Here is a 13,565-nt window from a genome sequence, read left to right as displayed (position 1 = left end):
TTACAATGTTGCCTGGTGACTCTGGGTTTAAAATTCAATAAAACTAAGCTCTGAGCCTTGACTGCATAAAATGTGGTCCCACATGCAGGGGTACATAGACAAAGTCCGTTCCCTGGGCTGGGGAGTCCAGAACTAGAGAGCATAGGTTCAGGGTGAGAGGGGAAAGATATAAAAAGGACCTAAGGGGCAACTTTTTCATGCAGAGGGTGGTACATGTATGGAACAAACTGTCAGAGGAAGTGATGGAGACTGGTACAATTACAGCACTTAAAAGGCATCTGGATGGGTATATGAATAGGAAGGGTTTGGAGGGATATGGACCAAGTACTGGCAAGTGGAACTAGATTAGGTTAGGATATCTAGCCAGCATGGAAGAGTTAGACTGAAGGGTCTGTTTCCATGCTGTACGTCTCTATGACTCTATCAAGGACAAGAATTTTCAAATGAGTGCCATGCTACACCAATGTAGGTCAGAGAGCATAGGGCTGGTATATGAACCCAGGATGTGGTGGGAGTCAGGTCATGGGGTAGCAGAGGTTTGGGTGAGTTGAGGTTGATGGAGGGTAGAATGTGGGGGAAACCAGCTGAGAGTGTGCTGAAATAACTTTGAGGGAACAGAGGTTTGAGGGAGGGTTTCAGCAGGCAGGATGTTGAGTGATGTTGCAGCGACGTGGTGATTCGTGGCCATAAGAAATGGAGTGAAGGTACAAACAGAATATCTCCCCAGTGTGAACCGAGACGCTGTCTGGCCAAGCCGCAGACAGATGCCACGGAGAGGGATGGAGTTGTTTTGCAGTCAGGGATTGAAGGCAGTGGCCTCGGTCTTCTCACTGTTGACCAGATCACCCCCAGCACTAAATCAATGATGAGCTGCTCTGGATGATTTCTCTCACCTCCCACCACTCCCCACACCCCCCCGCCACTTGCCTGCATCAAAGTGGCTCCAACACCCCCATTGTGTTGAGCGACTGGAAGAAGGATTCAATCTGAGACCGTATGGTGTCCACTTGAGGTGTCTGGAATTGTGTGTGTCTCAGTGACTCAGAAAAAAAATCAAGATGGCACCCTTCTGCATTCTGATAGAAACAGTGTGGCTCAGTGGTTAGCATTGCTGCCTCGCAGCACCAGGAACCCAGGTCCGATTCCAGCCTCAAGTAACTGTATGGAGTTTGCTCCCAGTGTCTGCGTGGGTTTCCTCCCACAGTCCAAAGATGGACAGGTTAGGAGGACTGGCCATGCTAAATTGCCCATAGTGCCTATGGATGTGCAGGCTAGGTGGGTTAGCTATGGGAATGCTGGGTTAGGGTGGGATGCCCTTTGGAGGGTTGGTGGCAGCTGAATGGCGTCTATCTGCACCTTCGGGGATTCTCGGTGTACACCCTCGGCAGGACAAGCTGCTGTCATGTAGCCCCGGGTTGGAGGGGGAAACTGGAATTCCTCAGCACTCAACAGTCAAGCTGCCGTTGGACAGTTGACAATTTGTACTCCTATGGACGAGCAAGGAGCCAAATACTTGGTATCATTTCTGACCAACGGCAATAACTGGTTAATAACTGGCCTCATCCTGACTGAAGGCTCTCAGTGATCTCAGGTTAGAGAGGAGAGGAAAATAATCTGTGACTCCTCCTTGCCGCAGCACTCCCAGGGCTGCTGCATTACTGTGTGCAAATTATAGAGGCCTTGAATCTGGAAAGTTCTGCCTTAGAAGGCCAGAGTCATGCCAACCATTGTATATCCTATCCTTTGCTTGTCGTGGGACAGTGTTTCATCTAAGTTTCAGAGGGAGAAAGCAGCAAACTCCATCATCCAACATCAACCTTCCTTCTCCCCATCACCTGGAATATTCCCTGCATTGGTTCTGCAGCATTCAGAACCTGACAGATAAAATCAAAGAGTTTATGAAGCAATGCTTGCTCCTGTATTATTGAATAGATCAGAAGGCTAAACTACGAGAAAGATTGACACTGAATGGTTATTGATAGCACAGGTCAGTTAGCTGAGGGCCAGTAATGATGGAATAGGAACTTGGCTCAGTTCAGAGCCAGAAGATCCAGGGGAGACATTGCAAGCCAAGGAGAGTGAAAGGTTATCGAGGGAAGACAGGAATGAGAGTAATTAGATCAGACCTGATCCTATTGAATGGCAGAGAAGGCTCAAGGGGTTAATTAACCTATTCCTGTCATATATTCATATTGAAGGATTTGGGCTTGTTTCAAGACTAGAAATGGTTATAGAGTCATACAGCATGGAAACAGACCCTTTGGTCCAACTCATCTATGCTGATCAGATATCCCAATCTGACCTAGTCCCATTTGCCAGCACTTGGTCCATATCCCTCTAAACCCTTCCTATTCATATACCCATCTAGATGCCTTTTAAATGTTGTAATTGTACCAGTCTCCATCACTTCCTCTGGCAGCTCATTCCATACACACACTACCCTCTGTGAAAAAGTTACCCCTTAGGTCATTCTTAAGTCTTTCCCCTCTCACCCTAAACCTATGCCCTCTAGTTCAGAATGCCCTCTCTTCCCCCCCCCCCCCCACACAAACCCAGGGACAAGACCTTGTCTATTTATCCCATCCATGCCCCTCATGATTTTATAACCCTCTATAAGGTCACCTCTCAGCCCCTGATGCTCCAGGGAAAACAGCCCCAGCCTATTCAGCCTCTCCCTATAGCTCAAATCCCCCAACCCAGCAACATCCTTGAAAATCTTTTCTGCACCCTCTCATGTTTAACAACACCTTTCCCATAGCAGGGAGACCAGAATTGCATGCAATATTCCAAAAGTGGCCCAACCAACGTCCCGTACAGCTACACAATGACATTCCAATTCCTAACATTTCAAGAGAAAGCCGTTAATTGCTTAATTACATCTAGACTTTTGTTTCACTTGACAAAGCCCACTTAACTACACCGTAAGTTTTTCCCATCTCGATTTGATGCTAGGTCACTTTTCCCTGTCACTTTTAATTCTTGGGCTCCTCATTAATTACTGCTCTGTCTGTGTCAGGACCTCTGGAGAAACCTTACTGTGCAGCTTTTAAAAAGAATCATTTTCATAATGTCTTTAAAACAGAAGGCAAATGTTACTGTTTGGTTTCAAGCATCCCCAAATTCTGCTTGTTTGTTCTTATAAAGGAAACATACAACTTTTGCAGAAGTAACATTAGATTATATGCAACTTTTCTTTCTTTTAAAATGATCCTGTAGTGATTGTAACAAGGTCAGGTAGGTCGACCTCATAGAATCTGAGTTCCCCGATTGGGGCTGTTAACCTGGTTCAATCAGGGAGCCCTGGCTGACAGGTAACCACAGGAGGGTCAGATCACACTGAGAGCTGGCTCTGAGGGAGCTGGATCAGTGTCAAGGACTCTCCACATGTAAATAAAGGAGGACTTTGTGACTGGATACCGGCCTCTGGGGAGTTATTTCAGTGGCGACGAGAGTAAAGCACGTTCCTGAAATAACTCGCAACAGTTCTCTGTAGATTGGGGTGAGCACCATGCTGTTATTTGGGAAGCTTGTTCTGACACCTCTTATGGCCCTGAGTGGAGAGACCCAGGAAACTGCAGGCCAAGGATACACAGGCTAGATAACAACCAAGAGTGGAGAATGACTGAAGCAGCACATCTAACAACAATGGACTGAATTCATCTAGCCCTATCAACAATGTGAAACTGACAGGTTGGAATTCAGTCACAGTAAGAAGCTAGGTCACTTGGTTCAGGCCTGTGGCCAGTAGAGTGCCACAAGGGTCTTTGCTGGGTCCACTGCTTTCCGTCATTTATATAAATGATTCGGATGTGAGCATAGGAGTTACAGTTAGTAAGTTTGCAGATGACACCAAAATTGAAGATGTAGTGGACAGCGAAGAAGGTTACCTCAGATTACAACGGGAGCTTGATCAGATGGGCCAATGGGCTGAGGAGTGGCAGATGGAGTTTAATTTAGATAAATGCGAGGTGCTGCATCTTGGGAAAGGCAAATCAGGGTAGGATTTATACACTTAATGGTAAAGTCCTGGTGAGTATTGCTGAACAAAGAGACCTTGGAATGCAGGTTCATAGTTCCTTGAAAGTAGAGTTGCAGGTAGAGAGGGTTGGGGGATTTGAGCTATAGGGAGGGGCTGAATAGGCTGGGGCTGTTTTCCCTGGAGCGTCGGAGGCTGAGGGGTGACCTTATAGAGGGCTATAAAATCATGAGGGGCATAGATAGGATAAATAGACAAGGTCTTTTCCCCAGAGTAGGGGAGTCCAGAACTAGAGGGCATAGGTTTAGGGTGAGAGAGGAAAGATTTAAAAGCTCAGTACTGAACAGGGCAGTGTACAATTTTTCACTCGAGTTCAGTGAAACCCCATGCTGTTTAAAACCACAGTGAAGAAGGTTTCACTCATTTCCCAGAAGCTGAGCCAGTCACTGTAACAATGCGAGAAGCATCCAGAAGATAGTTTGCTTCTTTGATTCAACTCATGTTTTTTCTCATTTCAAATGATTTCTGCTTAGAAAGCACAGGAAACTGCACCATGCAATGCGAGGTGTGAGTCAAGTATTTTGCCTGAATAGAGATGATTTCTGACAATATTTGAGTCAGTCAGATCACAGTTCCTACCTGACCTGACAGATATTGAAGGCCGGTGTGCAGGATGGACTTTAAAATAGTCAACATCCTCCTTGCTTTCGCTTTGTTTCTGGATGTTTGCACAGATCTAGCTTCGAGTAGGGACCATCTGTGGAAGACCATGCAGAATGGACAACTAGGCAAAAGAAGCGGACTTCAATTAGTCACCATTTCACGGATAGAATAAAGAAAATGGTGTGTGTGGAGAAATGATGCATCTAAGCAGGAGATCACAGCTCACACAGGGCTTAGGGTTAATGGCTCATGGAAAGTACTTGCTCAATACAGAATCCTTCAGTCAGGATCAAAGACAACTCGAGGCCAATTCACAAAACAGGAAATCCAGATAAGTATATATAGCCATAGAGCCTAACACTGAGCTGAATGTATACACAGCGTTCAGAAGACCAGGAGAATCGACGTTTTGGGCAAAAGCTCTTCATCAGGAATGAGGCTTGTGAGCCGAGGGGGTGGAGAGATGAATGGGAGAGGGGTGGGGCTGGGGGGAGGTAGCTGCCTTGTAGAGAGAGGAGGAGAACTTCTTCAAGGTAGGCATCCTTGCAAGAGGATTCGCAGTAGGGTTAAAATCAACTAGGAGAAAGGTGAGGACTGCAACTGCTGGAGATCAGAGTAGAGAGTGTGGTGCTGGAAAAGCTCTGTTCCCCCCCAGCCCCAACCCCCCCTCCCATTTATCTCTCCACCCCCTTGGCTCACCAGCCTCATTCCTGATGAAGGGCTTTTGCCCAAAACGTCGATTCTCCTGCTCCTCGGATGCTGCCTGACCTGCTGTGCTTTTCCAGCGCTACACTCTCAACTCTGATCTCCAGCAGCTGCAGTCCTCACTTTCTCCTGAGGAAGTCTGTAGAACATGTTTATGACTGATGGTATCGTGTTGCTATCTTTGGCCATCAGAAACCTAACAGTATTGGCCGTGATGGGGGCTGAAGAATTCAGAGCAGTTGGTTTAAGTCTTTGTCAATGTGGCTTCCCTTGTTTCCAAACTGCAGGGCTAGCAGAACCTGACTGTGGCCTGCAAAACGCCAAGGAAATCATTTCAACATCTCCACTGGACAAGGTCCTATTAGGTCAACTCTCCTCAGACAGCACCTTCCAAACCCACGACCACTTCCATCTAGAAGGACAAGGGCAGCGGATACATGGGAACACCACCCCCTGCAAGTTCCCCTCCACTCACTATCCTGACTTGGAAATATATCGCCGTTCCTTCACTGTCACTGGGTCAAAATCCTGGAATATCCGCCCTAGGGGCATTGTGGGTGTCAGTACACCAGTAGTTCAAGGAGGCAGCTCACCACTGCTTTCTCAGGGGGTAACTGGGGACAGGCAATAAACGCTGGGCCCAGCCAGTGATGCCCATGTCCCATGAGTGAATAAAAGTGCTCCTCAGTTCTTGACAAACACAGAACAATATCAGTTCACTACTGGATTGATGTTTGCATGGGGCAGTCAACTTAGGACAGAAACAGACCTTTCAGTCCAACCAGTCAATGCCAAACATAATCCCAAACTAACCTAGCCCCACCTGCCTGCTCCTGGCCCATATCCCTCCAAACCTTTCCTGTTCATGTCCTTATCCAAATGTTGTTCAAACATTGTAACTGTACCCACATGCACCACTTCCTCAGGAGTTCAGAAAAGATTTACAAGGACGTTGCCAGGGTTGGAGGATTTGAGCTACAGGGAGAGGCTGAACAGGCTGGGGTTGTTTTCCCTGGAGCGTCGGAGGCTGAGGGGTGACCTTATAGAGGTTTATAAAATCATGAGGGGCATGGATAGGGTAAATAGGCAAAGTCTTGTCCCTGGGCTGGGGGCATCCAGAACTAGAGGACATAGGTTTAGGGTGAGGGGGGAAGATATAAAAGAGACCTAAGGGCCACGTTTTGGGTGGTGCGTGTCTGGAATGAGCTGCCAGAGGAAGTGGTGGAGGCTGGTACTATTGCCACATTTGAAAGGCATCTGGATGGGTATATGAATAGGAAGGGCTTCGAGGGATATGGGCCAAGTGCTGGCAAATGGGACAATATTAGGTTGAGATATCTGGTCGGCATGGACGTGTTGGACTGAAGGGTACATCTCTATGACTCTAAGTCCTTTCCACACGTGAACCACCCTCTGTAAAATATTTGCCTCTCATGTCTTTTTTTTTAAACTCTCTCTCTCTCCTCTCACCTTAAAAGTGTGCCCCCAGTCTTGAAATCCCCCATCCTAGAGCAAAGACAGCTACCATTAACTATCTATACCCCTCATGATTTTATAACCTTCTATAAAGGTCACCTCTCCACCTCCTATGCTCCAGTGGAAAAAGCCCTTGATACACCCAGTCGATATGTGACGCAAACTTCAAAATGGGCGTAACTCCCAGAGGTGAGGCTTGAACCACAGCCTTCTCAATGGAAGGCCAACAAAGCCAAGCCTATGCTTTATCAGCATCTGACTTTAGAACATAATGGGACCATGTGCAGCCATGTTGGAGAGTGACACTTCAAAACCCGCTCTGAGCAGCGGGGGGAAAAGAATGAAATGATAGAATGAGGGATGGAGTGCACTTTATGCTGAAAATAAAAGAAACCAAGTGGCCCAGATATGGTTAATTGATACCACAATGCGTCTGCATATTCAGACTAAAACAATGGCCCCATCAAAAATCTTCCACAACCAGCAAAGACTTTCAATTTAAATGATACACAGACTAAAGCTGAAGCCAATTTTCCTTTTAGCTTCGTGGATTGAGTTCCAGCCTTCAATAATTCGCTTTTGCAGCACTTTGGCTTTGAAATGTTTCGGTTTAGAACGATCTCGATGAAATGGAATCGCCCGGATTTTGTGGTCCTGGGTGAAAGAATGGTGCCAGCTGGTCAGTACGACTTAAAACTTACCCCCAGGCTTTTTCCAGAGAACCTGGAGAGAATAAAAGACTTGCATTTCTGTCACGCTTTTCACAAGTACCAGGCATTTCAAAGTGCTCTGCAGCCAAACAGGTACTATTGTAACATCAGTGCTAACTTCTGTTCAGCAAAACCCCCCCCCAGTAGCAATATATGGGCAGCATGGTGGTTAGCACTGCTGCCTGACAGCGCCAGGGTCCCCGGTTCAATTCCAGCCTCAGGCAACTGTCTGTGTGGAGTTCTCTGGTGCTCCGGTTTCCTCCCACAGTCCAAAGATGTGCAGGTTAGGGTGAATTGGCCATGTTAAATTGCCCCATAGTGTGCAGGCTAGGGGAAATTGCAGGGATAGGGAGGTGGGTCTTTGGAGTTCAGTGTTGACTTGATGGACCAAATGGCTGGCTTCCACACTGTAGGGGTCTTGTCTGAACCATCGATTCTCCTGACCCGCTGTGCTTTTCCAGCCCCACTCTCATCCTGGTTCTGTGATCATGACCAGTCAAATTATTTCTTGTGTGATGTTGATTGAGGGATGAATATTGACCTAGACACTGGACTCAATTGTCTGCCTCTACTTTGAAACAATGCAGTGGGACCTTGCACGTTCACCCAAGCAAACAGCTGGGATCTGAGTTGAACGGTTCGTTCACACGACAGCACAATGCTCCCTCAGGACTGCAATGGAATAAAAACCTCGAATTTTGCACTGAAAGTCCAAGAGAGAGACCTGAACCCAGAGACAAGTGGTGCGACCACTTGAACCATGAACTGACATGGTCGTAGCAGAGCTGAATTGAAATCAATATCTGCATGCTGTCTTCTGCAGGATGTAGAACACCGAACAATACAGCACAGTACAGGCCCTTCGGCCCATGATGTTGTGCTGAGCATTTATCTTAATCTAAGATCAACCTAACCTACACACCCCTCAATTTACAACCATCCATGTGCTTGTCCAGCAGTCACTTTAATGTCCCTAATGTCTCTGACTCTACTACCACCGCTGGCATTCCATGCACCCATCACTCCTACATAAAGGACTTATCTCTGACATCTCCCTGATACCTTCGTCCAATCACCTTAAAATTATGACCCCTCGTGACAGCCATTTCTGCCCTTAGGAAAAGTCTCTCGCTATCTACTCTATCTATGCCTCTTATTACCTTGTACACCTCTATCAAGTCACCCCTCTTCCTCCTTCTCTCCAGGGTGAAAAGCCCTAGCTCACTCAACCTCTCTTCATAAGAGATGCCCTCCAATCCAAGCAGCATGCTGGTAAAACTCCTCTGCACCCTCTCTAATGCATTTACATCCTTCCTATATTGAGGCGACCAGAACTGAACACAATATTCCAAGTGTGGTCTAACCAGGGCTCTATAGAGCTGCAGCATAACCTCACAGCTCTTAAACTCAATCCCCCTGTTAATGAAAGCCAACACACCATACACCTTAACAACCCTATCAACTTGGAACTTGTGTGAACAGGGGAAGCAATAATGTGCCTTCTCAACCAACCAAGCAGAGAGAGCCCGAGTCAGAGAGTACTTATGCCAAATCCAGTGCAGAATGCAACACAAAGAGAATTACATCATGAATGTGTTACGAAAAAAAAGGGACTAAAAAAGACTGACAGAAAAAAAAAGTTTATTTCAATAAATCTCCAGTAATAATTAAAGTCTGAAGGACTGTGAATCTGCACTTGGACAAATTCATTTTCACTTCCAGCGAGGTGGTCTGCTGTTAATTGTGCTGGTAGCCTCACTGTTCATTTTAATCACAAAATCTGAGCCAATGCGCTGAGGGGTTGACTGTTGCCACAAAGTCACCTCATCTAGAAGACAGACAGCATGCGTCTCTTCAGCATTAGGCAGCACGGTGGCTCAGTGGTTAGCACTGCTGCCTCAGTGCCAGGGACCTGGGTTCAATTCCAGCCTCAGGCGGCCGTCTGCGTGGAGTTTGCATGTTTTCCCCGTGTCTGGGTGGGTTTCCTCTGGGTGCCCCGGTTTCCTCTCAGTCCAAAGATGTGCTGGTTGGGTGAACTGGCCAAGCTAAATTGCCCATAGCGTTCAGGGATGTGCAGGTTAGGTGCATTAGTCAGGGTTAAGTGTAGGGGGATGGGTCTGGTGAGTTATTCTTCAGAGGGTCGGTGTGGACTTGTAGGGTTGAATGGCCTATCTCCACACTGTAGTGATTCTATGTTTAAATTGATTGATCATAGCTGGATGATGGGCTTTTGCCCGAAACGTCGATTCTCCTGCTCTTCGGAAGCTGCCTGACCTACTGTACTTTTCCAGCACCACACCCTCGACTCTGACTCTCCAGCATCTGCAGTCCTCACTTTCTCCCGATCCTAGACCTTTCAAGTGAGCTTATTCTAGCCCACTAAAGGGGTGCAATGGTAGTGCCCTCACCTCTGAGCCAGGAGGCCCAGTTTCTAGTCCCACTTGCTCCAGCAGTGAGTAATAAATCTCTGGACTCGTTGATTTCCAATTTCCCCTCCCAGTGGGAAAGCGTTAGGTTGCCTCAGTTCACCCTTATCCCACCGCCCCACCCGAACTCAGCACCCCCTCCCCACTACTTCACCATTCCCAGTCTCTTTCCTGAATTTCTGCGGGGAGTCCTGTCCCATAGGCAGCATGGCTGAGAACTCACCGAGAAGGGAAACACCACCACACCTTCACACCTCCCTGCTCCGCGGTGCAAGGGTGGGTGCACGGATTCCATTTGCATCGGTGTTACCACGCCTGCGCCAAGCAACAAATGTGCCTGTTGTCAACCGGGTTCAGAATTTGACTCTTTAACAACAGAATTAGGTCACTTGTCCTCTTCACAGTGATTGATCCAGCCAGCTCCCTCGGGTTCCTCTTCAAAACTCATACACAGAAATCAAACTTACAAGGGAAATAGATGGTGACATCTTGCAAAATGTCCAGATTACAGAGGAGCAAGTGCTGGATGCCTTGAAACGGTTAAAGGTGGATAAATCGCCAGGACCTGATCAGGTGTACCCGAGAACTCTGTGGGAAGCTAGAGAAGTGATTGCTGGGCCTCTTGCTGAGATATTTGTATCATCGATAGTCACAGGTGAGGTGCTGGAAGACTGGAGGTTGGCTAACGTGGTGCCACTGTTTAAGAATGGTGGTAAGGACAAGCCAGGGAACTATAGACCAGTGAGCCTGACCTCAGTGGTGGGCAAGTTGTTAGAGGGAATCCTGAGGGACAGGATGTACATATATTTGGAAAGGCAAGGACTGATTAGGGATAGCCAACACGGCTTTGTGCGTGGGAAATCATGTCTCACAAACTTGATTGAGTTTTCTGAAGAAGTAACAAAGATGATTGATGAGGGCAGAGCAGTAGATGTGATCTATATGGACTTCAGTAAGGTGTTTGACAAGGTTCCCCATGGGAGACTGATTAGCAAGGTTAGATCTCATGGAATACAGGGAGAACTAGCCATTTGGATACAGAACTGGCTCAAAGGTAGAAGACAGAGGGTGGTGGTGGTGGAGGGTTGTTTTTCAGACTGGAGGCCTGTGACCAGTGGAGTGCCACAAGGGTCGGTGCTGGGCCCTCTACTTTTTGTCATTTCCATAAATGATTTGGATGCGAGCATAAGAGGTACAGTTAGTAAGTTTGCAGATGACACCAAAATTGGAGGTGTAGTGGACAGCGAAGAGGGTTGCCTCAGATTACAACAGGATCTTGACCAGATGGGCCAATGGGCTGAGAAGATGCAGATGGAGTTTAATTTGGATAAATATGAGGTGCTGCATTTTGGGAAAGCAAATCTTAGCGGGACTTATACACTTAATGGTAAGGTCCTAGAGAGTGATGCTGAACAAAGAGACCTTGGAGTGCAGGTTAATAGCTCCTTGAAAGTGGAGTCGCAGGTAGATAGGATAGTGAAGAAGGCATTTGGTATGCTTTCCTTTATTGGTCAGAGTATTGAGTACAGGAGTTGGGAGGTCATGTTGCGGCTGTACAGGACATTGGTTAGACCACGTTTGGAATATTGCGTGCAATTCTGGTCTCCTTCCTATTGGAAAGATGTTGTGAAACTTGAAAGGGTTCAGAAAAGATTTACAAGGATGTTGCCAGAGTTGGAGGATCTGAGCTATAGGGAGAGGCTGAACAGGCTGGGGCTTTTTTCCCTGGAGCATCGGAGGCGGAGGGGTGACCTTATAGAGGTTTACAAAATTATGAAGGGCATGGATAGGATAAATAGGCAAAGTCTTTTCGGGGAGTCTAGAACTAGAGGGCATAGGTTTAGGGTGAGAGGGGAAAGATTTAAAAGAGACCTAAAGGGCAACTTTTTCACGCCGAGGGTGGTACATGTATGGTATGAGCTGCCAGAGGATGTGGTGGAGGCTGATACAATTGCAACATTCAAGAGGCATTTGGATGGGTATATGAATAGGAAGGGTTTGGAGGGATATGGGCCGGGTGCTGGCAGGTGGGATTAGATCGGGTTGGGATATCTGGTTGGCATGGACAGGTTGGACCGAAGGGTCTGTTTCCGTGCTGTACATCTCTATGACTCTAATTCCTGATGAAGGGCTTATGCCGGAAACATTTAGTCTCCTGCTCCTCTGATGCTGCCCGATCGGCTGTGCTTTTCCAGCACCACACTCTGACTCTGATCTCCAGCATCTGTAGAGTGATAGAACATGCCGAGTTGAGAGGGTAGTGCTGGAAAAGCACTGCAGATCAGGCAGCATCCGAGCAGCAGCATGTTTTAAACATAAGCCCTTCATCAAGAATCTGACATGGATCAAACATTCGAGGTTAGACTGAGAAGAATGACCTTTCACCCCTGCTTTCTGCAGAGCTCCCCCATCCCTGCAATGTGGCTTTTCCCCACTCTGTCCATCTTGCAACTTTGTCCATCTCCCCTCTCCCCCCCCCCCCCCCCCCCTCCTTACGTCCATCTCCCTCTTTGCTTCGCCCATATCTCCCTACATTGTGCAACGTTTCCACCCCCCGTTACAAGGAGGAGTGCAAACTCTCCAACCCTGCAGTAAATGATGCAAGTTGACCATTGGATTGGGCTGGGAGCAGGAACAAATCAGCATTGGAAAACGAGCAATAACAGAAAGAGTTTGTGCTCTCTCTCTCTCTCTCTCTCCCTTTGAAAACAACAGGGGCCAGTGCAAGAGTTCTCTTACCGTTGTCTGCAGCTCTGGAGATCATCCAGTAAGTTCTCTTTCTCCATCTGGATCCGGTCCTTGTCCTTGACCACCAGCTCCAGCTGTCTCTTCAGCTCCCTGACCTCCTGCAGATAGACCTCCCCGGCTCGGCTCGGCTCCTTCGCTCGGAGCTGCCTCAGCTCGGCCAGTAGCACCGCGTTCTGCTGCTCCAAGCCCCTCACTTTGTCGATGAAATTGGCGAAGCGGTCGTTCAGTTCCTGCAGCTGCACCTTCTCGCTGGTCCGGGTGGTCAGGAACTCCTGGCTGAGGGCATCGGCGACTGAGAAGTCCGCCCTGTCCAGGTAACTCCTGGCGGCTGGGGTGCTGGACCGGGGCCGGTAGGAGCCGGTGCTGGTCCTCAGGAAAGCTGCAGGCGAGCTGAGCAGCCGGGAGCCGGAGATAGGGGAGATGGAGGCTCCCCCGAAACTCCTCTTGGAAGAGGCGGTGCTCACACGGTAGGAAGACATGCCGCTGTGACTTAAGGCGAGCCCACTGCAGGGATGGAGCTGCTCAGGTTCCTTATATAGGGAGCCCAGCCTGGCCACGCCTGAAGCTCACGGTTCAATCCCAGCCCATGGCACACCGCCCCCTGGTCAGTGGGGAGAGAGGGTCAGAACTGAAATAATATTGAAGGTGCTCCTGCATCCCCACGTCGCTTTTCAAAAAGTTTGCAGATTTCTTTCTCCCCACCAACCAAAGACTGGTATTAAACTCCAAATCAGAGGATGTGTGTGTATGGAATGAGCTGCCAGAGGATGTGGTGGAGGCTGGTACAATTGCAACATTTAAAAAGGCATCTGGGTGGGTATATGAATAGGAAGGGTTTGGAGGGATACGGGCCAAGTGCTG

General features: G+C 48.0%; 1 protein-coding gene across 1 annotated transcript in view; it reads right to left on the bottom strand.

Moving 5' to 3' along the window:
• LOC122543421 (peripherin-like) overlaps window positions 1-13,220 on the bottom strand; it is a 33,593-nt gene extending 20,373 nt beyond the window's left edge. The window contains exon 1 of the mRNA XM_043682134.2: window positions 12,696-13,220. Within this exon, the coding sequence (XP_043538069.1) occupies window positions 12,696-13,183 (488 nt within the window). The 5' untranslated portion in view covers window positions 13,184-13,220. The remainder of the gene's footprint in view (window positions 1-12,695) is intronic.
• Window positions 13,221-13,565: the final 345 nt, after the last annotated feature.

The sequence above is a fragment of the Chiloscyllium plagiosum genome, unplaced genomic scaffold (assembly GCF_037043375.1).
Source record: "Chiloscyllium plagiosum isolate Xiang-an unplaced genomic scaffold, Cpla_swu_hap1 HiC_scaffold_53X, whole genome shotgun sequence".
Lineage (NCBI taxonomy): Eukaryota > Metazoa > Chordata > Chondrichthyes > Orectolobiformes > Hemiscylliidae > Chiloscyllium > Chiloscyllium plagiosum.
Note: the sequence above shows the minus strand (reverse complement) of the source record. Positions and strands in the feature narration are given on the sequence as shown.